The sequence below is a fragment of the Phodopus roborovskii genome, unplaced genomic scaffold (genome assembly GCF_943737965.1).
Source record: "Phodopus roborovskii unplaced genomic scaffold, PHOROB, whole genome shotgun sequence".
In the NCBI taxonomy this organism is placed as follows: Eukaryota; Metazoa; Chordata; class Mammalia; order Rodentia; family Cricetidae; genus Phodopus; species Phodopus roborovskii.
In genome coordinates this window covers 3948147-3973329 of record NW_026126525.1, presented here as the reverse complement: position 1 = coordinate 3973329, position 25183 = coordinate 3948147, and the positions used below count along the sequence as shown (strand labels likewise).

The following is a 25183-nucleotide window of genomic DNA, read 5'->3' as shown; positions in this document are numbered from 1 at the left end:
TGTTGAAAAATACATGCCAAGTGAGGCGTTGGCAAAGCCTTTTCTATTTTAACTTTGAGGAAAACAACTTCTCAATTCCAGCCTGGCATATCAATTGATCAGCTAAATAGCAAACATCAGTATCTGAAAACATACATACAAGTAACATGATACAGGCAACTGCAGGTCGTATGTTAGTATTTAGGGGTGGGTGGGTGTCTATTTGTGAGTATGTATATGTAACAACAATGAGGAAAAAATGGACATGAATTTGAATAAGAACAATGAGGAGCATAGGGGAGAGTTTGAAGGAAGAAAAAGGAAAATGAAGTAACTATACTAAAAAAAATAAAATATAAAACTTGCTCCTGGTTTCCCGGAACAGGAGTTATGGATGGCTGTGGGTGCTGGGAATGGACCCAAGGCTCTCTGCTAGAGCAGCCAGTGCTCTTAACCTTTGAGCCATCTGTCCAGCCCCTGAAGCTAAACTGTACAGAGTTAAAATATCATGATGGAATGAGATTCGTTCAACATATACCTTTAAACTTCTACTCATGAAATTGTTACAACTTTAAGAACTATTTGGGTATCTGGTTTCTAAATTTCCCACTAAAAACAACATGTGCTATTTTTTTGTCATATAAAGAATATGAAAGTTTTTATTAAAATCCTGTTTTCCATTTAACTATAGTCAAATGATGTACACATCTGATATGTAATGACTTTAGAAATTATTTTGTCTTTTGTGTTTTTTTTTTTTTGTTTGTTTGTTTTGTTTTTGGGGGGTTTGGAGTTTTTTTGTTTTTTGAGACAGGTTTTCTCTGTGTAATAGTCCTAGCTGTCTTGGAACTCACTTTGTAGACCAGGCTGGCCTCAAACTCACTAAGATCCACCTGCCTCTGCCTCCCAAGTGCTGGAATTAAAGGCATGTGCCACCACCACCTGGCAGAAATGGTTTATTTTGAGAATGTGTTCAAATAGATGTGTTTATTGATTTTTGAAACAATATGCCTTCACAATATATATGAGAGGTTGTAATTTTACAGATTTATCATCTCTGTGTCTATTTTAAGGCCTCTCTTTAACTAACAGATTTCAATAATTTTTTTTCTCTTCAAATAAGTTACTTATGGTAACAAATACTTATTAAGGTAAGTAATACATCTTGTACTTTAAAGGCTAACTCTATGATAGTCAGTGGTTACAATTAGCATTTAAAAGACTAACCTAAAATAAACCAGAGTGCTTGGAATCATTAATGAACCACAGTTAATTGGTTCCTCAAGAAATTTATGAATTTGTCTCTGAGATACCAAGAAGAAAAAAGTCAGTATCAAAGCCTCACATAAGGTTTGCATAGTGTGACCTTGTGACATTACAGTGGCCTTACAAATTGTTCACTAAGAGTTTTGGTGGCAATCAGATTAAACAGTGATGCCAAAACAGCTTCTCTCAAGAAATGCTTTTACTAATGCTGGGCTCGTTCAGTAACTCAGCTGAGGAATCTTTCAATGTGCTACAATCGGCAATGAAAGCTGTGAGTCTAATCTTCAGGTGGCAAACATTCATTTAATCTGCACTAATTCAATGCTAATGAGTTTCTGAAGAAGCAAAGAGCATACAGACTAATTAAAATCTATTCCCAAATGTTAAGAAAAAAAGGTAGTTGATTAGTGGGGAATTAAAAAAAATCTAGTTTTTGTTTCTTTTTAGAAATAATATTTTGATCAAGCTGAACATCTCTTCCAAACAGAATTAACATTAGTACTAATATGTAAGTTTATAGAGACCGTTTAATAAAATGTATCAGTGGAAACAACATAGCATAGAAAGAGTTTTAAAATCATATTGTAAGACAAAAGAAAATAATTTTAGCAAAATTAGAAGTGAAAAGCTATCTTTTTATTTATTTGTGGTGTTTTGTGTGCTGTGTATGCAGTCTAGGTGTGTGTGCATATGTGTGCATGTGTACACATGTGTGCATGTATGGGTGCTTCTGTGTGCACATGTGTGTAGGGGCTAAAAGTAGGTGTTGCTGTCTTTCCTTGAGCACTCTCTAACATTTTGTGAATTTCTGGATTGTTTTTAAATGTGAGGAAAATATGTATGAAGTTATAATGTTGCACTATACATATGTATGTGTAACTGTAAAACACACACACACACACATACTTATGTTATCCATGGAAATGGTAGGGTGCTAAAAACTTAAAGCCAGTGAATAATCATATGATGTTATCAATCAGACTTACCTAATTAGACTTTGGCCCATAATTAGAGATTCAGAACTGCTTTTGGACAGTTCAGTTTTCCCCTTAGAATGATGAAGACAGAACACTATTATAAGTGACCAAATACAGCCAGTGGGTATTTCACTTATCTACGGGGATGGACTGTTTCTAGTGTTACTCAGCAAACATGTCTTCCCTGGGACTCCTACTAATTAGTTGCTAGTATGGAGAGATCACTTCTACTACTATAAGTGTTTTAAATGATTTCTCCAGATGTTTTATCTAGTTGTAGTTAATTGTTGAGGTTTTAAATACTGCTAGTTACTAATTTGAGAAAACAAGAGCAGCTTTGGAGAAACTGCTGTTGCTATAAATGAAAGGAATAGATAGTGTATAGAGAGAGGCTAATGAGGGTGAAGGTGAAATGTGTAGGCGTGTTCTCTGGACCTGTGTTAAATTAAACAAATCACACTTGCGGGTGAACTTTAGCTCTCCTTGCTAAACGAGTATTTCTTATGATATAAAAACTGTAATGCCTCAGTGTGAACGCCGTCTTGGTCATTTATTATCTAGCTACGCACATGTCTTCAGTTCGAGTCCCTGCAAACAGAGTAATAAAACAGAGTCTCTGCGTTTGAAAGAACTGAAGAAAGGTAGAACCTTCAAGGCAAGGCTGAACCTCTTATCTCACTCTGACCCATCCGTGGAAGGGCTTTCTGGGAGACAAGGTTATTCTACGTGGAGGAGCTTGCAAGCACTTGACACTCGATCTCACAGAAACTCCCTGAGGGCGGTGACTGGAGACCCTCCACCATCTTGCATTGGAAACAAGAGGAATAAACTGACAAGGGTGCAGAGACCCGTGGCCACTGGGAAGGATACGATCAGTGCCAGGGAACAGGACTGCACCTTTTACCATTTCTCCCATGATGCACCCTACCGACCACATGTCAACTGGAAACAAAAATGAAATGAATATAAACAAGAACACAGAGATAGATCAGTACATAAATAAAACATCAAGGCCACTCACACCATAGAGCAACTGTCTGGCCAGTCCCTGACTAGGAAGGCTTTGAGGCAGAGGCAGAGCTTAGTCGAATGGCCAGCCCTTCTATTTCATAGCTGAACCAACAGAGCCATCTGAAGCTACTGACGTCTGATTATATTGCTATGCAATTATAATTCAATGCGTTCTCTCACTTCTGATTTAAAAGATCTAATTTGCATTCATCTGCTGGAATCTGAGTGATTTGTATTGAAAATTATCCTAGGCTGTGTTAATATGGGAGGCACGTAAATCAATTTCATTTTTATTCTTTTATGTGCCATATCTGGAAAAGGAGAGGAAGAAAAGCTAGCAGCTAGCTGCACCCCGAAAGAAAATTTCTTTTATAAAAGGCATTTATGCTTGTTTACAAATATGAATAAGTTTCCAGAAGCTAGAGTGAATGTTTTTCAATGAGCGGGCCCTGCCATTGAACCCCACCAAAGGTGCAGTTTCTAAGCTGGAAGTCTTGTCCTCTTCCATAAATCCGGGCTCTTGTAACGCTAAAAGTGCTGGCTATTCAAACGGGACTGTTTAACAGGAAATAAACAGAATTAAAAAGCAAACACTTCTGAGACTGAAAATCAAAGGAAACCTGGAAAGTGGGGGTCAGTTGCAGTGGTCCCCCTGCTATTACCAGTTATCATCCAGAACTGAGACCAGGAAGGCAGAGCAAGGGCACGGGGAGGAGAGGGTGAGGAAGAGCGAGCAAGAAAGGGAAACACCCTCCCTCTTGGGGCTGCACCCACTTGCTCTTACAGAAAGTCAGAGGCTGAGCAGACACCGGAAGGAGACAGAATGTGGGGGAGGGGAGCGCGGGGTAGGACAGCAGCAACTGTGGCTTTGCTCCACTCAGGCTTCCAATTACATGTAGCAATTTGTCAGTGTCCTGAGAACCTCACTGGGGTGAAACCCAGGGCATCCATTGCCTAGTCCCTAAACCCAGAGGAGCAAACGTGTTTGCTTCCATTTCAGGAAAGGAGTGCCATGCCATGCAACTCTCAGGGAAAGACAGAGCAAATGGTGAGGTAGCAGCATCCAGTAATCACTGCCTCACAAAAGGCTGCTGTGCTCGGAATCTTTGAGGGAACAGAAATGGAACTGCCCTGGAGAAGTGTTTCATTTTTAAATTGCAAGTATTTTTATCACTCTGTCCAAAGTGACCTATCTACGTGTGGTGTGGGTGTAATATGAGTGTGCATGGTGTGTGTATGTGCACTATGTATATGGAATGTATTCTGTGTCTATAGTATGTATGTTCAATGTGTGTGTAGTGTGTACATTTGTGAGTATGTATATATAATATCTGAGTGTGAATCTCTGTGCCATGTGTATGTGCAGTGTGTTTGTGTAACGTGCATGTGTGTAAGCGTGTGAATGTGTGTGGTAGAGGGGAGTTGAAGAAGAAAAGCAGGTAAGAAAGACCTCTAGCCTGTCTGTCAATGTTTGGAACAGGATTCCTGCCAAGGAGCTATCTAGAACTTTGATACATCTGTTTCTCTTTCCCATATGGGGGTGGTTTCTCCATCTCTTGGCAGATATGTATCCAGTACCCCTGGCAGATATGTCTACACCATTCCTGCCTCTTCTGAACTAGCTTCATCTCTTTACTGTTGTATGATCTTGACCAACTTTACCTCGCTAAATGTTATTTTTATTTTTATCCTCTAAAAGGTCAATACTAGAAAGCATTTGTGTAGAATTTTAAATATTTCAATATTATATTTCTTGGAAAGCCCTTTCCATATTGCCTGGAGACAGGTTTTCAATAAACTAGCTTTATATTGGCATGTAACACATGTGCACATTGTATTATATATAGAAACTAAATACATACATTGAAAGTTCACTTTCTAGTTACATAATTTATATTCAGGTACCTAATAGCTTTTTATAATTTTTGTTTGTTTGATGTTTACAATGAGTGAAGCTAACTACTACCCACCGGGCATCCCTTTTCACTGCAGAAGCCACTTAGACTGGAACACTACATATCAAATCGTCCAGGGCTCCATGGAACTTCTCCTACTCTCTAAGCCAGCACTTCTCAGTCTAAATCTTTCCCTTCACAACCCCAGAGATATGTTGTTCTTATATCTCTCACACACACATATGTATGTATGTGTGTGTGTATGTGTGTGTGTGTATGAAAACTAGTTGTGAAAATAAACCATATTAAACAGTTACAACTTCTTATTAAACAGTTTCAAAAAAAGTTGTCATCATTACCCCATGTTTACATATATGAATGACTACAAAAATGTATCTAAAGCCAACATTTCATACTGTTAGAGATGAACTTGTATGATCTTAGGGATAAGGATAGGATAGTATAATACATATATTATAAAATAATGTGCTAACTATAAACTTATTGGGAAGTAAGTATGTTTCAATGAGTTAATAAGTGTGACTTCCACACACGACATGGATGCAATAGTCACGACCTCCAATTTCTATTCATTTTGCTTTGACTATCCCCAGCTCTCATGTGCAAACTTTAAACAATATGATGTCCTGTTAATATGAAGATTTTTTTTTTTTTTTGCTGATCTAATTATGCAGGAAGTCATTTTCATGTCCCTTAATACCATCCCTCTCTAGGAAGGTCTTGTGCCTGTTGGTTTCTTGTGCCTAATGTTTCTTGTGATTAAAGGAAGAAAGGCAAGACAGGTGCTTACTCTTCCTTACTGTCTGCTTTAGTTGGAAACAATTCACTTGATATCTAGAATTTTTAAATAGATACTGTATACTAAGGTCCGACAGAAGCCAAGTCCAGAAAACTTTGCTCGAGAACTATAGAAAAAGGACCACTGTAGGCTCCTTGTTCAAAGAGGATCCTTCCATTTGAAATAGAAAAAAAAATATAAAAATACAGTAAAAAACAAAAACCAAAAACACAGTGTATCTAAAATAAGCAGGGTTCATAGCAGGACTGAGGCACACGTGAACTTACAGAGACTGTGGCAAGAGGGGAGTGGACACAGGCTCCCATCTCTAACAAAGACACTATCTCCAAGTGACAACTGCTCACTAAGGAAAAATCCGTTTTCTCCAGTTGAGTCTTACTGGGGACACAAACCATACTTAAGGGTGGGGCACACACCCAGCAGAAGATGCCAACATGAAAATAAGCGAGGTCATGTTTTTGAAGATTTGTATGTCTCATGTCAATTTGATTGGGTACTTTTTATCTTACTGGTCTTTTGCTAGTATTTTATGATTTATGATTTTGTGATTTAATAGGCTTTGTTTCCCCCTTCCCCCGGTGTGTGTGCGTGTGTGTGTGTGTGTGTGTGTGTGTGTGTGTGTGTGTGTGTGTTTCTCATGCTCTTATTCTTTTAATTCTTCCACTGTTTCAGGGTTTTTAATCCTTCTTGTTGTCATGGTATTGTTTTGTTTATTTGTTTGTTTGTTTGTTTGTTTGGTTGCTTGGTTTTGCCTGTTTGTTTTCTAAAGAGAGAGAAAGAAAGCATGAAGTTGGATGAAGGGGGTGGGGACGAATTTGGAGGAGACATGGAGATATGGGAGGAAAAAGGTGATCATAATATATTGTCTAAAAAATATTTTCAAAAAACAAAACAAACAGACAAAGAACCAAACAGGCTTAAGGAAGATTCATGAAAAGGCCTGGGTGCCATGGGAGTCTCTGGGATCCAGAGGACATTGCAGGGATGCTGTAGGAATCTGTGGACTCCAGAGGACAGTACAGGGGTGCTGTGGGAATCTGTGGGACCCAAGGGACAGTGCAGCCAGGTTGGGCCTTGAGGTGAGTGGACAGAGGCAGGACTGCACAGGGTTTGGGAAAACTTCTAACTTAACGACTTGAAGTTGCTACTCTATAAACTTGCTGGAAGTAACAAAATCACATGAAAGGTAGGTGGCCTAGTTCTCTGTACTCTGTAAACAGTGTGTATGTATGTATGTATGTATGTATGTATGTATATATATATATGTATATATATACATTTTTTGTATACTGTTTTTGTTTTTTACTATATATATATATATATATATATGTATATATATATATACATGAGTGAACCTGTTTTCATCATAAAACTATAGTGATAGTTGAATGGGTTAATGCACAATACAAAGAATGAGTTAGAAACATTTAAATATTAAAATGATTAACAAATTAATGAATGGAAAACAAACACAATTATTTATGTATACATTCTGTGTGCATGTTCGTGTGTACATGGGTGAGCAGGTGCACATGTCTGTGTATGAGCATGTACCTGGAATTATAGAACAATCTCAGGCACCATTCCTCAGCCTATCCCACCATTTTTTGAGCTAGGAGTTTGCTAAGTAAGCTAAACTGGCTGGCCAATGAGCCCCAGGGATCTGCCTGAATGTGTCTCCCCAGTGCCAGTATCACAGAAACATAATGCAATGTCTGGTCTTTTTAGGTGTGTTCTCACAACTGAACTCATGATTTTGTACTTACATTACTGACTAAGCCATCTCCCTGGAACTCTATGTTTTTATGTTTAAAGTTGCATATCTTTGCTAACATTCTAATTCAGAAGTAAGTAAAGTATCCTGTGATTGCATAATATCAAATACCAGGAAAAGTCCATGGTGTTTCTCAAAATGTAAAAATAGATTAAAGTGGGGGAAAAAATCAGTCATTGGTGAATATTTTACAAGATTTTTCTGATTTGCAGAGGAATTTTAATGTTTTTGTTTTATACTCAGAATTGAAAGTTCTGTAAGAGGTGAGGAATAATGTTGGATACAGACTATCACATCATTTTCCAGTCTGAATAATTTGATATGCTTATTAATATTAATTTATACACATTTTAATATTTCCAAGTAGGAGAGCCCCCGGATCTTGAACTAGTCAGGGTCTCAATGATATTATTTCCAGCAAGTCCTAGGCTATTTCAGTTATACTAATGTATTGTCACAGCTCTTGTCTGGGGAAACCATCACCCCCGGTGCCTGCTCCATAGTGAGCAGCCTCAACAGCCTGGTCTTGCTGAAAGGACAGTAGGAAATCAGAAAGTGACAGTATCATAGGCTTGTATCTCATGGGGCAGTCAGCTTGGCTGTCACAGCCCTGTGTTCTCTGTAGTGACCACTCTAGACAAAGGCACACAGCACACAAAACCTCTCTATGGTCTACACTCTCTATGCTAGAGACTAAACTCTATGATCACATGTATCAGGATGCAGATTTTATATACTGACTTTTGTAGCTTCATTTCAGGTCCATTTTTTTTTCTAAAACAACAATAAAAGGAAGGTTCCAAAAGAATATTTGGGAGAGGGCAATAGAGTATCATCAGTGATGTGATCATCTCTGATTTGCTGAAGGGTCAATTTAGCTTTTAAAAGTTTCAGATTGTTGCAATTGTGATTATCTGTTGAGTTTCAACTGTCAAAACAGGAGAGCAACTCTGAGAAGTAAGTGAAGAGCTAAATAACAGCTCACAGGATGGCCTTACTCTGAGGAAAAGGTGACCTAGGACAGCCATGTTCCATGCTGATGAGAAATCCTGGCCTGTTTGTCTCCACTAGCAGGCGACCCCCAGAGACTGCAGCTTCACTCTGAGCAGTGATAGTACCTGTCTGTTTTTTAATGCCCCAAAGGCAGAAGCGCAAAGATAATCCCTGCTTGTGAATAAGATCAGTGCACTGCCATGTGAACATGGGTCATCACTCTGTTCAGGTTATATAATTGATCTCCAAACTACAAATAATTAAGCTGATGTAAAGAAAAATTCTCAAGTGGTCACATGTGAAATATACCTGTGGACACAGGCATATGAGGGTGATGCTCATGTAAAATGGATTGTAGATAGAAGGATGTCATGGGGTTGCCTCAATCTCTAGGCCAGCACTATCCAATAAAGAAGACAATAGCCCCACATGCAAATTGTGCATACAATTTTAAATGTGCTGATATTAACAATAAAAAATAGGAAGGAAAAGGTAAGATCAATTTTTATCAATATATGTTTCACCTCAATCCATTCGAATTACTGTCACTTAATATGAGGTCAACATGAGGTCATGACTGGTTCATTCTGCAAGTTTTCTGTATCTTTAGGTAGTGTAAGCATTGTATCCATTCAGCACTTGTAATTCGATCTATAATTTCAAGTGCTGAGAAGCAACATATGGCTCCAGGGTCTTTGTCACTGAAGGACTAGAAGACCTCAGCACTTTGCCTTAAGGCTGGGACTCTGAAAATGCCATACTAATGTCCAGAAGAATGCATAGATGCCCATTTGCTTTTAGCTTCTTATTGAGTCATAGTTTTTGAAATGTAATCTTTCATATGTTGGAATAAATTATAATATCCCTTACATAATAAAAGGATTACTTAATAGACCTCTCTCAGATAAAATGACTAATAGATTATCTGCCATATTTCTGGTTATCAAACTTTGAAAACTCATTATCTAATCATTATTCTGATCTAACACTGTACCATCATTGAAGTTGTAGTGTTGACCATAACTTGCACTAACATTCATTAGCAAGATATCCTGCATTCATCAGGTATATTCTCCAGTTGATGTGTGCAGCATGAACTCAAATGTATACTTTTGCCAGGGAGTGAACTTCTGGTCACTGATGAAATTCGTCTGCTTTCATAATTCTCATGCATATACAGCCCTCTAAGAGACTTAGCTGGAAAAGCAATGATCTAACATTCATGTGTGCAGGGGCAGTTGGAGGTCAGAGGTCATTGTCAGGTGTTGCCCTCAGTCACAGGCCTCTTTAGATTTTGACGCAGGGTCTTTAACTAGACCTGCAGCTCTCTGATTAGCTAGGCTGACTGACAGTGAGGTCCGCCCACCACTGCATTCACAGGTGTGCAATTCTGCACTTGGCTTTTGCACATGTGCTGGGGATTTGAACTCAGGTTCTCACACTTGTGCAGTAAAAGCTTCACCCACTGAGCTGACAATTACCTATTTATATTCCATAGCTCAGCATCTCAAATGTAAGTGAATGAAGTCCTATTAAAGTCACCTGCTCTCCATTAGTTTGAATAATAATTATGACCCAAGGGTGGACGTTTACAGTTTACAGGGGCTATGCATGCTACAGTGACCTATTTAAACCTGCCTATATATAGACCCATAGACTAAAACTTACAATATCAGAGTAAGTAGGGAAATCACACTTGAATGTGGATCATAAATAGCTTTAGAAAGAGGATGGGAAATGACTTGCAAATTGTGACTTCTTTTACTAATTAGGTTTTTGTTGTTCTGTTTGTTTCTCATTTAGAGTCTGGTGGTCTCCATTACTTCTGAAATAATGGCACTCCTATTTTGGCTTATAAGAAAGAAAATGATTTAAGAAGAAAAAGCTTACTGGAAAATTAGAAGAAGTCATTGTGGTAGGCAGTCTACAGAGCTGGTGAGAGTATAGGAATCATCGCTTCACTGTGACAAGTACTCCACTTACCCAACTTTCTGCATCTGTCTTTACTCTGCTGGTAAAATCATTACGAGTTTAAAGGGAGAGAGAGAGAAAAAAAAAAAAAGGTGAAGCCAAAGGTACAAGGATACAGTCCCTTCCGGGAAAGAGGATTTTGTGGCGGACCATTTCTCCCATGATGCATCCCACAGACCATATATCCACTAGAACAAGAGAGAGGCGGTGAAGACATAGGAGGAAAGCAAGGTTAACTTAGGTAACTGACTTTGGTGATAGGAAAATAGTACTCTCACATTCCACCTGAACTGGCTGAATGTGAGTTACAATCCACACTGTGGTATCATACAGACTCTGCACTGAGAGCAAATACATGTGTAAAACAGAGTACTACATGGATGCCCAAACTGTGTCTTTATTGACATTGGGTTGGTTATGGCATGGACAGGAAGAGAGCACTCCAGGCAGGTGTCAACTAAAGGTCTCAGATAGCATTTGCTAGGTTCATCCATGTAGGGTGACTGTGTTCACTTCCTGTTTTGTTCAGTTGTGTGCACTGGGCAGCAAGAGAACACCCTTTGTCCCAAATAAGAGTTCATTCAACCAAATCCAAAAGACTAGGAAATGGTTGGTGACCTTTGTGGTGTTGAGAAACGGTAATTCCTGTGTTACAGGGTTGATTTTTCACTCAGAAATTATTCCTTAAGATAAACATCAGCACTAATTTCTATCTGAAATATTTTGAGAAAAATGACAAATCAGTATATGCACAGAGATGTTGAGAAGCAAAACTGCATACAAGGTATTAAAGCATAAGTACATGTATTTATTTCCCAACATGTCTCCTACTGACTTTAACTCCCTCCCTCTCTCTCAGTTTCACATTTATCAATGACAAGGGGATTTTGAAACAAAAACATTAGGCAGAGTTGCTCTGAGGGGTGGAAGGCAGGGTGAGGTGCACAGGGGGGCATGCCTAAAGCAAGGACAAGCTGTTTTTCTGCATGATAACCACCCTCAGCTGAGAGAGAAGACGGCACAAGGGGTACAGCACACACCTCCATGCTTTTTCATTGTTTTGTAGCCCTTTTGAATAAAGAAAGGAACAGGGATTAAATACCTTCTGTCTGTGTGACAAAGATCTACAAACACAGACCAGGTAAATTCAGATTTCCAGGCTCTGTCCATCCTTATCTCTAGTAATCATACCTATGGATATTTGCTATATGCATACTATGTGTAGTGTATAATCAGGGTAATTAGCATACTGAAAACCTCAAACATTTATCAGTGCATTAGGTTGGGACATTCAAAATCGTCCCCTTAAAATATACAATAAATTATTGGTAGTTCTGGCCCTCAATTCTTGACTTCTCTTTAATTAATCCTCCTCAGGTTTCACTTGGGAGGAGGGTTCCATTAACATAAATCAGAACACTACACAACCCTGGCAGTAGCCATCCAGGTGAACCTGGTCTGCTCAGTCCTGACTGTCCCTTTGTTGCATACCAAGACATCAGTGTAACAGCAGTGCTCTAGACTCAAGTATGCAAATAATTTTTAACTTCAATGGCTCATAAATGTACTCTGAAGTAATTACAATAAAGACAGCAATAGTAGTAGTTTTGACAAAATGTATGAAAATATATCGCTAGGAATTACACATATAAAACATAAAACCAGGTATTCAGGGCACATATTACAAATCTAACTTAAAACTAATATAAATTCTAAGTATATTCGATATGGTTTTCAGCATGGCTCTTTATAACAGACAAAATGATAGATCATAAGACTTTCTAAGAAGTTCTTTATACACCCTCATTTTAATCAATCAAAATTCAATTTGAATTTTAAACGTTTCTTTCTTTCAACATGTTCATGTACATTAGATTTTCTTGTCAAAGAAATAATGTAAAGTTTAATGTTTTTTCCTCTATACTGTCCCAGGGATTTATTATGATTTACTAGATAGTGCCACACTAAATATTAATTACAGAGGATTTGACATAAGAACAAGAAGCTTATAGTTTGAATGATGCTAACTTGACTTGATCCAAGATTCTGTAATCTCTTTGTTAGTCTTTCCCAAGGATCACAGCCATTAATCTGAGATATCACACAAAAGTGTTTAACTAAAGCATCTTTCCCATAACTTCCACAAGCATCTGGGCAACACTGCATTGCAGTAAGCAGCGATTCTCTCTGTCTGAGGTCTATGTGCCAATCAGCAGACACTTGACTGTGTAATTACACTCTATTTGCAATTCTTTTTAGCTATCAGATTTTAGAGTTACTGTAGCCAAGCTTGCTTCTATGAAACGTTCTTCTCGCCTGATCCCCCCCTAGTGGTATTTAGGAGAACTCTCTGAATATGAACCCTGGCAGCTCTTTTTCTAAAGAATTTATTTATATTTCAGCAAGCATGACTCTCAGCTACTTCACTATTCCAGAATCATCCCTACCGTTCTCCTTGTAGCCCATTCCCAGGATGACCTCAGGGGCTCTGTAATATCGCGTCACCACATACGGAGTCATCATGAAGCTTGTGCCCGCTGTTCTGGCCAGTCCAAAGTCAAGAATTTTCAGTGTGCAATCAGATTTGACTACAATGTTACTGGGTTTTAAGTCCTGGCAATAGGAACAGAGGAAGAAATTAAAGTAGCTATCTACAGGAGCTGCAGTCTCTTTCTAACTCTACACAGGGCAGCCCTGCAACACAACAGCTTCTTTAGGACATGGTGTAAAGCATAGGATTACTGTGACAAGTTACAGTCAGTTTTAGATTTCTAAAACTGCCCTTAATAAATATTTTAAGTTCAGAAAAGAATTGTACTGAGAACTGTACTGTTATTTTTACAATTTAGGCTCACACTGGGGAGAAGTCTTGGGAGAAATGACATGTCATTTCTTGTCATCTCTTAGGTTTCCTTTTTAGGACAACATAAACTTTTAAGGGTGGGTGTGATTTCTAGGCCTAACAGGGGACCATATCAGGGTAGCTGCCATTATATTTCCAGAAAGGAAGTATGGAAATGAGCTGTCTTATTGCAGCTACTCATCCGGCTTTGATCGGACTAGGAAATACAAGGTTCTCTTCAGGAGGTGACTCTCAGTGAACAAAAATATAAATTAGAATTCTACCAGAGCACACACAGAAGTCCCTTCTACACAACAGTCAACCAGGTGCTAATGCTACCCATCTATGAAATTACCAAGTGCACAGTAGTTGTCCAATTCTCCCTAAGAAAATAATGCAAAGCTGTTCTTTCTGCCCTCCAGCACACAGCACACTGCAATTGTAGAGTAAGTATCCTTACCCTGTGGATAATTCCAGCAGAGTGGAGATGCTTGATGCCACATAGCATCTGGTATAGCAAATAAGACATCCGCTCATGGTCCAGCTCCATCTGGATCACCTGACACAAGTTGGCATCCATCAGCTCCATCACTAAGTAACTAGAAGGTAAATACACAATGTTAGCCCCAGAAGAGAGGTCTAGAATGACCTTCTATCACTCTTGAGATCCTCTACTTCATCTAAATCGATTGACCTTCCAAGCTCTGTGATTGCTTGGGCCAAGAATATGGGAAACTTCCAAGTATACCGTGACTGACAGCTGCAGTGACTCGCCCATGTGCAGATAGCAGCATCACTAATTAGTATGTGGTTCAGGCCCATCTGTTCTATAAACTTTACTGATCATACTTTCCCCTAGGTTTCCTTAGCTCTCTTCTAAGCATTACGGTCACAAACGAGGAGTGGTATCTGGACAGCCACCTCTAACGTGTGCTGCAGCTACGTGTGTGGAAGACACAGCAGCTGTGCTCTGGAATAGCCACCCCTCAGTCTGTGTTTGTCACGAACATTATAAGCAGATCCATTCTGCACAAAATTAAAGGCACTGCAAAGACAGGTAAAAAGAACAAAGAACATTGCAGCACGTCCTTTATTAATATTTCTCAAAATGAATTGACTGATCCTGGAAATCTCACTGCATTAATGAGCAAATAATCAATAAGGCATTCTTTCTTCCCTGATCTACCAAAAGTGTGGGACAACAAATCATATGGGCTAGAAGGAGACAGGAGTGTCCTTCAGGAGGTCACACCACAGCAGAATCTTCACTAGATACTCCTGCCTCATTTCCTGGGTCCTGACCCTTTGATCTTTACAAGGAATTCCATCCTTTTTGCTTCTATTGCTATTATTTTTGTCATGGAGTTACCCGAGTGAGGGCTGAGCTCAACCTTCCTTCATTACATTCATTGATTTATTACTTACACGTCTTGGAACTCCTCCAGTGTTTTCTGGGGTGTGAAAACATTTAATAAGCTAATAATCTGAAAGAGAGAGCATAAAAGAGACAAATAAAATAAATAAGGCAGAAAGTTAATTATCATTAAAGTATGAATGTATTTATTCCAAATATAAGGCACTCAATAAAGAAAGCCATGATGGAACAAGAAAAGGTTGGAAATTCTTCTGGACTGCTTCATGGAACAGAAAAGTGTGATCAGAAAGCACATAAACCTGCCTGGAGGCTACTAATAACATTATAAAGTCAGTTGCAATGCTTCTTGTGGCTCCATGATCACACACGAGCTTCAAAGTGGTTAATCCACAAAGAGTAAAGTCACCAAGAGTAAAACAATGAAATCCTCACCCAACCTTCCAAGGAACCATTGTCCCTCCAAACACAAAAGTCACATCATAAGTAATGATTTGGTTTGGCATGGAAACTTTCTTTTACTTCTGTATGCCAATCAAATACGGCTTCAACCAATACCCCAGTGCTGGGATGGGGAGGTGCACCATGAAAAGTAACAACGGTAAGTGTGGCAGAAAAGCAAGTTGAAGGTTAGCTAAATTCATCCCTAACCACTAGTTTCTTACTTCAGTGATTTTGTGAATGAGGTGATAAATAAATCAACCTAAAGCCTATATTCATCTCAATTCCACATAAATTATATGCATCGATAACCCTATATGTCTTCCCATTTAAATACTGTACAGCAATGTGTCAGTGAAAATGAAAATAAAACAAATGAGGATATTCTGCTTAAAATGTAGATGTGACTAGAAACCACTTTACAAATAAACTCAGCTTGGTATTTAAACAAGTTCAGGGCACAAACAAATTCAATGGCTTCTCATAAAGTTCCTAAGTGGCACTTGAACATGTAAAGCATTCAAAACAATACAATTCTAAATAACTGAAAAATGTCATTTCTGTGGGATTTTTCATTTTTGTTGTTTGAATAACTATTAAGAAAAAAAGTCACAGAGCATCCAGTGTTTGTGTTAAACTTTCAAGATGCCTACAATTCTGATCACTTGATAACAGCTCAAATGGAACAAATGTAGAGTATTTGTCATTGGATCTTCATTTACTTCTCTCATCTCATACAAATCTCATAACGTAATAACTCATCAGTTTTTTTTTTTAAGACAAATTGGACTATTCACAGGGAACATAATTGCACACAGTTGCACACACTTGCATGCCCGCACCATTTTAGGATTGAATAATGCCAATTTCCATTATCAGGTGGTATTTGAATTAGTCTACAAAGCAGCATTACACAGTGCTTTCAAAGCCAGTTTCTCGTGGTCAATTTCTTCTTCTACATTCTTTTCCCCCATTTTTCTATATGTTCATTTCATAACTTTCCTGGATTTTTCTTTTGTATTTCACCTCAGTTCTTACCTCATAAATTTCAATTCTTCCTAACAATCCATTTAAAAGTTTGGTTTTATTTTATGCATATGAGTGGCTTTGCTTGAGTGTATTTCTGTGCACTGTGGGGTGTCTGGTGCCTTCAGAAGTCAAAAACTTCAGATTCCTTGGAACCAGAGTTATGGATCGTCATGAGTGACCACAAGGAAGCTGGAAATTTAACCCAGCTCCTTTGGAAGAACATCCCATGTTCTTAACCACATCTCCAGCTCCCTAAAGTCCCAGCTAGAAGCTCATTTGTTACTGTTACAGTATTGAACTCACTAGACAAATGCCCCACAAACAGCTCAATTTCAGGATGAGGTCACATAGACACTTCTGCTTCCTTGAAGCATTTTCCGGTGGGAATCTGATTCAGTTGTCTTATTCCAAAGTCTCGGGAGGCACAGCCATGAGTCAATATTTGTCACAACCCTACAAAGGCAATAACCATCACTTCCTGGAATTGAATTTTCATCCTCTAAATGGATTTCCTATTGTCAAAGGTTTAATGGAGCCACTTCATTGAGTTTCTTCACTTTTCACAGGACTCCATATTCATATTCAAATAGCCTTTCCCTTTGTTTTGAGTATTAATGAAGAACTATAGAACTTGCCGTAGGGAAGCTTCTTTTTTTGTAAAAATATTTCTATAAGCTTATATGCATATATGCCCAGACACATACATAAAAAGAGGATAGCAACTTTGATGTTTGCTATAAAATAACATATCAATTTGAAACTCTTTGTTTTCCTTAAGGAAGAGTTAACTGTGAATTCCATTTACTTCAGTCAACATCAGGGCAAGTAGGCAACTGTTTTCCATTACTAGAAGACAGTGCTGAAGGTGGACTAACTTCATGGTGAAGTTGTTTGGTCACTATAGAGTGAGTTCAAGGGCATGGTGCCAGCATTAGCTTGGCTCTGGAGGTAGCTGGTGAGGGAGAGAAAGAAGATCATATATCAAAGCAGGAAGCTGGACAGTGACTGGGTTCACATTTACATTTGTTCTCATGAAGTCTTAGAGGTAAGATGAGAGCTACCTAGTGTCTTCTAAACTTTTGTCTCCCAATATCCTAAGCAACCTGAATGTCCCTCTTCTGAAAGGATTAGCCACCTCTCACATCACAGCACTGGACACCAACTGTCTTTGGAAAAGACGGTTGAAATATATCCAAACCACACTATGAAGTACATTTTTATCAAGTTGGTCAAGCAATTGGGAATTTCTCCATAAGATGCTACTCTACAGGGTCTGGAAGGATTAAACAGATACAGTTTATATATGGAAAGCTTTCTGCACCATACTTCATTGCTTATATCCATCCATTTTTTTTTCTCTGCTCAGAGCTTTCTTTACTCTCCCTTACTAATATAGGAATTAGCCACCCTGGTCATGTGGCCAGTGTGTCACATAACAAGGGACCACATTGCTTTTGTACACTGACTTCTTAAGGGTCCTTTCCCAATAACCACAAGATGCCTTTCTGATGCCTCGTGCTCTTTGCATGGATGGCCATATCAGTGATGAGTCATGAGCCTTTCTTGCTCTGCCTATCCTGTCACATCCCACAATGACCAGCTTTCCAAAATGCTTCTACCTCTTTCATCGGTTGCCTTCCCTCACATGGAAAGCCCAACTTCCCGTGGGATGGACTTGCTCTGGTTTGCCTCCTTTGCTGTCATGGACAGTCCTAACTCTCTAGAAATCTGCCCAGCACATTAAAAGCAATAATCCAAAAGAGTGAACTCAAATGTCATTGTCCCCAAACTACTCAACAGTATACAAATAGTCTGATTTAAAGGTCATTGGAGGGACATATGAGAAGAGGGGATAAAGACAGAGGAAGGAGGCGGGAGAGCCAGTCATGGGAGCAGAGCGATGAAAAAGAAGAGAGTCACTAACATTGTATCACAATATCTTTCAGCCAAACATACATTTGCTGCTTACTGCTCTGGTAGTAGCTCATTTGCCATATGATCTCACTTATAGAATGTACTGATAATTTTGTATATTCTGTGAATATTTACACTTCTGGACCTAGCACAAATATGAAATAGCTGTTATTTATAGTTTTATTCATAAAATATATAATTTTAATACATAATTTATGCCTAAGAAAATGCTTCTAATAAGCTTGTTACAAGTGTTAAGACTCGTCACCATAAAGTTAAACAATGTTCTTTGATTTCTCCTTACTAAGAAGAGACAGGGCACAAGGATGAAGGTTGTCATCTGAGACTGAGCAAGTATGGCTGCTGAGGCAGTGGACAAGTGCACGTGGATTCCCTGAGCAAAGAAAGGCTCAGGGTGGCCCTGCTCTCAAAGGCTTTCCACGTGTGCACCTGCTGCTTCCCCTTCCCAAACAAAGATATTCACACAGCAGGGACCCTCAACTGCTGAAGCTTCTGCCCTAACTAAAGCACACAGGAGACAATACAGCAACAAAAAAAAATCCCAAATTTATTATGAACTTAAAGTATAAAGAAGTTTTGTCCTATAAGTTTTCTCTGCAAGTTTTGTTTGTTTAGAAGATTCAATTTGGTTTAAAAAGCATGAGGCTCCTGGGTTAGTTTTGAGCATAACAACCAAATAAGGTTAATTTCATAATAGGGATACATCAGTCACATTCATCTCCTCCATGCCATATGGCTTTTGGATGATTTTTTAAGCAGGAAGCTACCATGAGGACAATGAAACCAAATGCAGCATATGGGCCAAATAAACAACCTTAAGAGACAGAAATGGCAAAGCAAGCCTTCCTCCTACAGCAGCCCTTGTTTTCTTCCTCTCATCTCACAACCTCCCACAGCCAGAGGTTCAAAAATAACAGGGAAACTCACATTTTTATGGTTCACACACTTCATGAGGACCAGCTCCCGGTAAGCCCTCTTGGCATGAGTTTGGTTCTGGAAAGGTCGGCTGAGCTTCTTAATGGCCACATTTCTGTCAAGGACAGCATCGTATGCAGCACTGTCAAGATTGAAAAGCAGTCCAAATGTCAGCACACAGCATGGACAAGGAAGACAGCGCTCTGGAATCCCACATAGGTGCTTTGAGTTTACGTGTCAATAAAGTCATAAGGAAAGGTATGAGTGACTGCAAGAAGATGGGAGAGAAGGTGGGAGGACAGAGTTGGGAAGAGGAAGGACAGGGAGTGGGGCATTGCCAGAGTGCAGCTTCAGACTGCATCAGGGGGTTAGGGAATCAGGAGACAAAAGCCAACTACTCAAATTTCCTATGGGGCACATGACACATGATGATGGTCGTTCCATCTATTGGAGCTTGAATTTCTCATCTGTCAATATAATATGAAGGTAGTCTCTATCTGTGATAGATTATAGGTTCTTTGATTAGTTAAGTATACATCTGCTCTTCCCACAGTGACAAGATCTGGTTTTTAGAGTCTGATAGTAAATTCATGAAAGCATAGGTGGATCAATGGTCAGTGTGCATTCAAGGTAAGATGCATCACTAGAAGATGCTCTTGTAACAGAAAACTGCTGCTCAGTACCGAGAGAAGAGTACATGCTACTAACACAAGAAGCCTTCAATTAGCCAACAACAATAAATTATCATGCCTTTAAAAGGCAACCTAAAATAACAGGACTGACCCTCACATAGTCAAAGCATGCTTCTAGAAGCCAAGAGAAAGTGAGAAGGTCTTCTTGCTTCTATATCTCATGATAGACCCATAAAATGTTGATGTTGCATACCAGAAACCTTGGGGTTTCCTGGTTTTGTTTCAGTTTGTGGGATGAATAAGCAAACCAGAATCTCTAAAACTGATCTAATAAATGCATAGTTTTGTTGATCATTTAGGGTTTGAGTTATTGGACCAAAAGACAAAGAAGAGTGGGTCGCTATTGATATAAGGTATACTGTAAGGGAATAGAGGCTCACAGGGTAACTTGGATGAAGCTTTTTATTTTACCAAGTACATGCCTCCACCTAATCTTTACTTTTTTCAACAATATCTCCATCAAAAGCTTGTTTTTGTCCTCTGCCTACATTCCTTCAAAATCAGAGCTCACTAAGAGCTGGCCAGCTCATTTTGTTAGTGGGCAACTTTGAGAATAGACATGCCATGTTTCTATCAAAGACAGTCATCTCTCCATGGTTACCAATGACTCCTTTTGGCCTTGTTTTCAAGGACAACTCACATAAAGTATTCCCCTTTGTTATGATAAACCATTGAGTCCAAACCCCTTCAAAGGACCAAGTAAATACTCAGAAAGTCAGTCAGCTTTCATTACTCTCCCAAATCTGTTCTTTATAAATGTCACCAGTGCCTTTAGGCCATTTGTCAGAATGGAGCTTCGAGTCCCAGCCTCACCTGTGATGTTTCCTCTGAACACATGCCTGTCTGTCAATATTCTCAGAGCATGTGGTCCTGAACTAAATAAAGCAAGGCTGCACTGGAGCGTCCATGAAATCTAGGGTAGGGTTACCCACAATTTCACACATGCACATGCTCACCCAACAATCCTATCACAGTGTTAACAAAGCTGTCTGAACTGGTCTCTCTGATGATGGCATCTATGGACTCACTTTGCACCTATGTTACTTTAAAACAGAAAAGGAAGAAGAAGAGGAGGAGGAGGAGAAGAAGGAACAGCAGCAGCTGTTGACACTGGGACCCACACAGTGGAAAGAGAAATCCAACTCAAAGCAAGTTATCCTCTGACTTCTACATGCTTGCCTCACCACACACAAAGTTAATAAATGTAGTAATTTTAAAGATACTTTTTAAACCATCATGTTACATGTGTTAGCATCTGTACCCTACTGTAGCATTTGTTACTTTTATCCTACCAACTAGAGTGAAGGAAAGTGTCAGGTGGGCTGACATCTTAAAAAGTACTGCAAAGGGAAATGATGGACTTGAAAGTATGCGATTCAAATATACTTCTCAAGGCAAGTGGTTGTAGTGATGGGAACTGCTTACTAACTTCAAAGAAAGTCTAAAAATCTTAAGCCAAATATAAGCTGATATTTTTTAATCTCTAAAGGAAATAGATGAAAATAAATACAGTAGCTCGGAGGCAGAGTAACAAATGATGGCACTTCTGATAAAGTCTGGTGACCTATGAGGTCAGTCTAGAGATGCAGTCACCCAAACACACAGGAGGCAGCGGCAGTCAGGTCCCAGGACCAGCCAGCACATTGGCTATTCTGAGCTGATCCTGCTCTTTGTAGTCAAGGCTGTAGTCAACGATGTTTAGCGGGCTCTCCTGCCGATGCCACCTGAGAACATGTTGTCCATATTTGGCCAGTTTAGGTGGTAAATCTCATTTTTTCAATAGACCAATATCTGTTTCTTACAGAGGAGAAATTAGTGAGGCCTAGCCAACAGGAGTAAAGCCCTGAGATACTGACCTGGTCCTGCCGACATTGGGCCAAGGCCCTGAGGTCTAAGGGAATAATTGATGAAATGCCATGCCCCCAACCCTGGCTTCTTAGCAGGAAAATCACTGGACAGTTTCTCCTGATACCACGCTGCACTCTTCCTGCCTCTGCCAGCTCTTTCTTGATGCAATTTTTGCTAAGAGTCTCAGCCCTGCCGCTCACCATTGTATGCCCACAAGAAAACAGTGCACACTCCCTACTGTCAGTTTCTTCACACTCCTATCAGAGGTAAAGCTGTATGACTAGCTTGTTTTATAGAGTGAAGGGGTGTAGCTGTAGGGTTCTGGCTATTGTGAGCACCCAGCAAACGACACCTTGTACTATTCTTAAGTCAGTGTCCTTTTTGGGTTTGTTATGCAACACAGGATAAAATATGAATTTTTTTTATTTCATGTATGATAATTAGGTATCAGTATACTAATTACAAACGCCTAGTCTTTCCATTAATTATAAATTAACTACCATGCCACCTTGACTGTAATTCTGAAGTTCATCTCATGACATAAAAGACTAGGAGAAGTCTTATAACAATCTAGAAACATTATCACCATATAGTTCTCTGACTTTGGACATAATAAACTGGTTTGTGCTTTTAATGAAACAATTTTCACCTAATGTTTTCTTAAACCCTCACAGGGTGTCTCTTTTAACCAATGTCAAGTTCAGTTGGTGTCCCCTTCCACTCTTTTTTATCCAATATAGTAACAATCTTGCTTATCCATAGTTGTGTGGGATACTGTGGGTCAACTCATTGGATATTATTTGATCCTTTTGTATAACATCCTTGTGTGAAAGAAACTTAAAGTTAAATGTCCAATAATGACACATTTGTAGCTAGCACTCAGGATTCTAACAGGTCCTGCAGAGGCCCAGGAAAGCCTTGTCAGGCAGAGACAGGGTAGTTGCCATCTTCTGCCATTGGCTAGCAAGCTGAGTGAAAGAAGACATGTAGTTTTTTGTTTGTTTGTTTAGTTTTGTTTTGTTTGATGTAGAGATGGGTGTCAGCATTCCAGGCTGGCAGGAGGCAGCAGGAATCTCCAGGATTCAGTCCCTTATCCCTGATATGAGCAGTGACAGCAACACCTCCAACCTGCCCCAGGCTGAAGATTCTCTAACTTCAGAGGTTAATATGTGTTCTGGCAACTTGATGGTTCTGGGGTCTCACAGAGTTTGGAGCTCCCTAGAGATTCAGCTCTCCAGTTCCCCAGGAAAAGCCTTCCAGAGGCTGACTGGAGCCCACTTCTGGGATTCCAGCAATCAAACAAGCACTCAAGTTATTGTATTAAATATCCATCTGCAGAATATTCTCTCTCCTTCTTTGTACCCTGGCAGGAACTACAAACCCCTAATATTGTCACTTCTATGGCCCTGGCTGGGGTCTAACAAATACACCTGCACACTGGCATCGTTGATGCTGCAGTTAAACTGTTGTCTGGAGGTTTTCCTTTCCTGACGAGTCATCTTTCTTTCTCTCTGTCTTTTTGTAAAAATTTTATTTATTTATTTATTTATTTATTTATTTATTTATTTATTTATTTTACATGTCTATCCCAGTTCCCTCTCCCTCCCTCCCTCGTACCCTCTCTCTCCCCTCACATGCACCTTGACCACCCTCCCCTCCCAGCCCTTCCCCACTCCACATGTAGGGCTATGCTATCCAGGTGGGGTCATATAAATCTGACAAGTCATTTGAAGAAGGGACTAGGACTTCTCTCGTCTCCAGGTTAAGGGAGTGTCCCTCCATGGGGGATGTATCCGCAAGGTCCTTTTGTGCACCAGGAATACATCCTGTCGAGTCATTTTTAATTCATGGCCATACAATCTGCCTCCCCCTTTCTCTATGTAGATAAAAAATAGAAGCATGTCTTTAAGAAGATTTTCTGACTACTTTCTGAATATTTGCTGAAAAACTATAAGAAACAGGGTGATATAAGTTACTGACCCATCTCTACTATTCCCAGGTCGGTTCATCAAAGGAATAAATGGCCATCTCTTGCTATTTTCTCGTCAGTTAATCCACGAATATGAATCTATGAGGCTACGCTTGTCTCATTATGTTTTCCTAAGCTGCTAATGTCATCTGTAAAGGTAGGGTCTCAAGACCTGTCACCTGCTGGAGGCTGCAATGTCGGGTCCTGTTACTTTTCAAGAGGATAAAGGATGGAGGGACATGGGCTTCCCAACAACAATTTAGTATCAGGTGTGTTGCAGCTTCTTTCCAATCAGAACCTTTACCTTGACGAAGTGACAATTCTTCCACATTAAAATGCTTACTTTGATTCTCACAGGGTGGACAAACACACACACACAGAACATGGTGTGTGTGTGTGTGTGTGTGTGTGTGTGTGTTCGAGCATCCTTGTCACTGTGTTGTGTACTCTAACAGAAAAGAACTCTGTAGCACTTTAAATCATACCAATTTGCATCATTTTATTATTGCTTCAAGTAATTAATACAGTTTAAAACTGGTTTTTAAAATGAATGCAATAAATGAATGCAGGTCTCATGAGATGGACTAACAGGCAAAGGGTCTTGCTGCCAAGCTTGGTGACATGCCTGGATCCCTACAACTCACACGATTGACTGAGTGAAACAGCTCGCCAAGCTGTCCAGCCATCTCCACACCAGCCCCTCCCACACCAGCCATCTCCACACATGCAACATGGCAGGCACATTCCCCACTAAATAAGTGAAGAAAAATAATAAAAGTTTTAAAGGAAAATTCATTCTATGGATGATAAAAAATTCAGCAATAGTATGAAGAGAATCATAATTGTATTCCGAATATTAAATCATTTTTAAGGTCTAGCTTTGCTCTACCATTCAAAAGATGACTGATATAATTTTGTTTGAGGAGTGAGGAGTTCTGGCTCATAAAATTATTTCTTGGATGAAAAGTATTTGAATGAAGGAAACAAATCAACATTTCCTAAAACAACAACAACAAAAACCCTTAAACCCAAATACTTTTATCTTGTCCAAGGCCATGGGTTTGTTCCCCTCATCAGGAAAGGAAAGAGGGAGAAACAGAGGGAGGGGGAGGGGGAAGGGGAAGGAAGTAGAGGAGGGGAAAGGGGGAGAGGGAGGGAGGTGGAAAGAGGGAAAGGGGAGGGGAGAAGAGGAAGAAAAGGGGAGTAGACTTATGTCAAATATAAAACATTAATTAAAATTGAGAACATTCTTAATTTAGCAACGTTTTTAGTCGCTTGAGTATTTTTTAATTAAAATGCCCTCACCTGCATTTAGTGTTTCAATATTTTAATTTCACGTGATTTTGAAAATCCATAATTTCATGAAAAGACAAAAGAAATCATTGAAAAAAACAAAATAAAACAAAACTGACCCTTTCTGAAAAATACCAGTGAAACAATAATACACACAGAAA

The 25183-nt window shown here is 39.3% G+C and overlaps 1 protein-coding gene across 4 annotated transcripts in view; it reads right to left on the bottom strand.

Moving 5' to 3' along the window:
• The window catches only part of Mapk10 (mitogen-activated protein kinase 10), a 258111-nt gene that overhangs the window by 64518 nt on the left and 168410 nt on the right, over positions 1 to 25183 (bottom strand). For all 4 annotated transcript variants that reach the window (XM_051198162.1, XM_051198164.1, XM_051198161.1 and 1 more), the window contains 5 exons: positions 19233 to 19362; positions 14954 to 15012; positions 13989 to 14127; positions 13134 to 13299; positions 10803 to 10874 (listed from right to left, as the gene is read on the bottom strand). In XM_051198162.1, coding sequence (XP_051054119.1) covers positions 10803 to 10874; positions 13134 to 13299; positions 13989 to 14127; positions 14954 to 15012; positions 19233 to 19362 — 566 coding nt within the window. The remainder of the gene's footprint in view (positions 1 to 10802; positions 10875 to 13133; positions 13300 to 13988; positions 14128 to 14953; positions 15013 to 19232; positions 19363 to 25183) is intronic.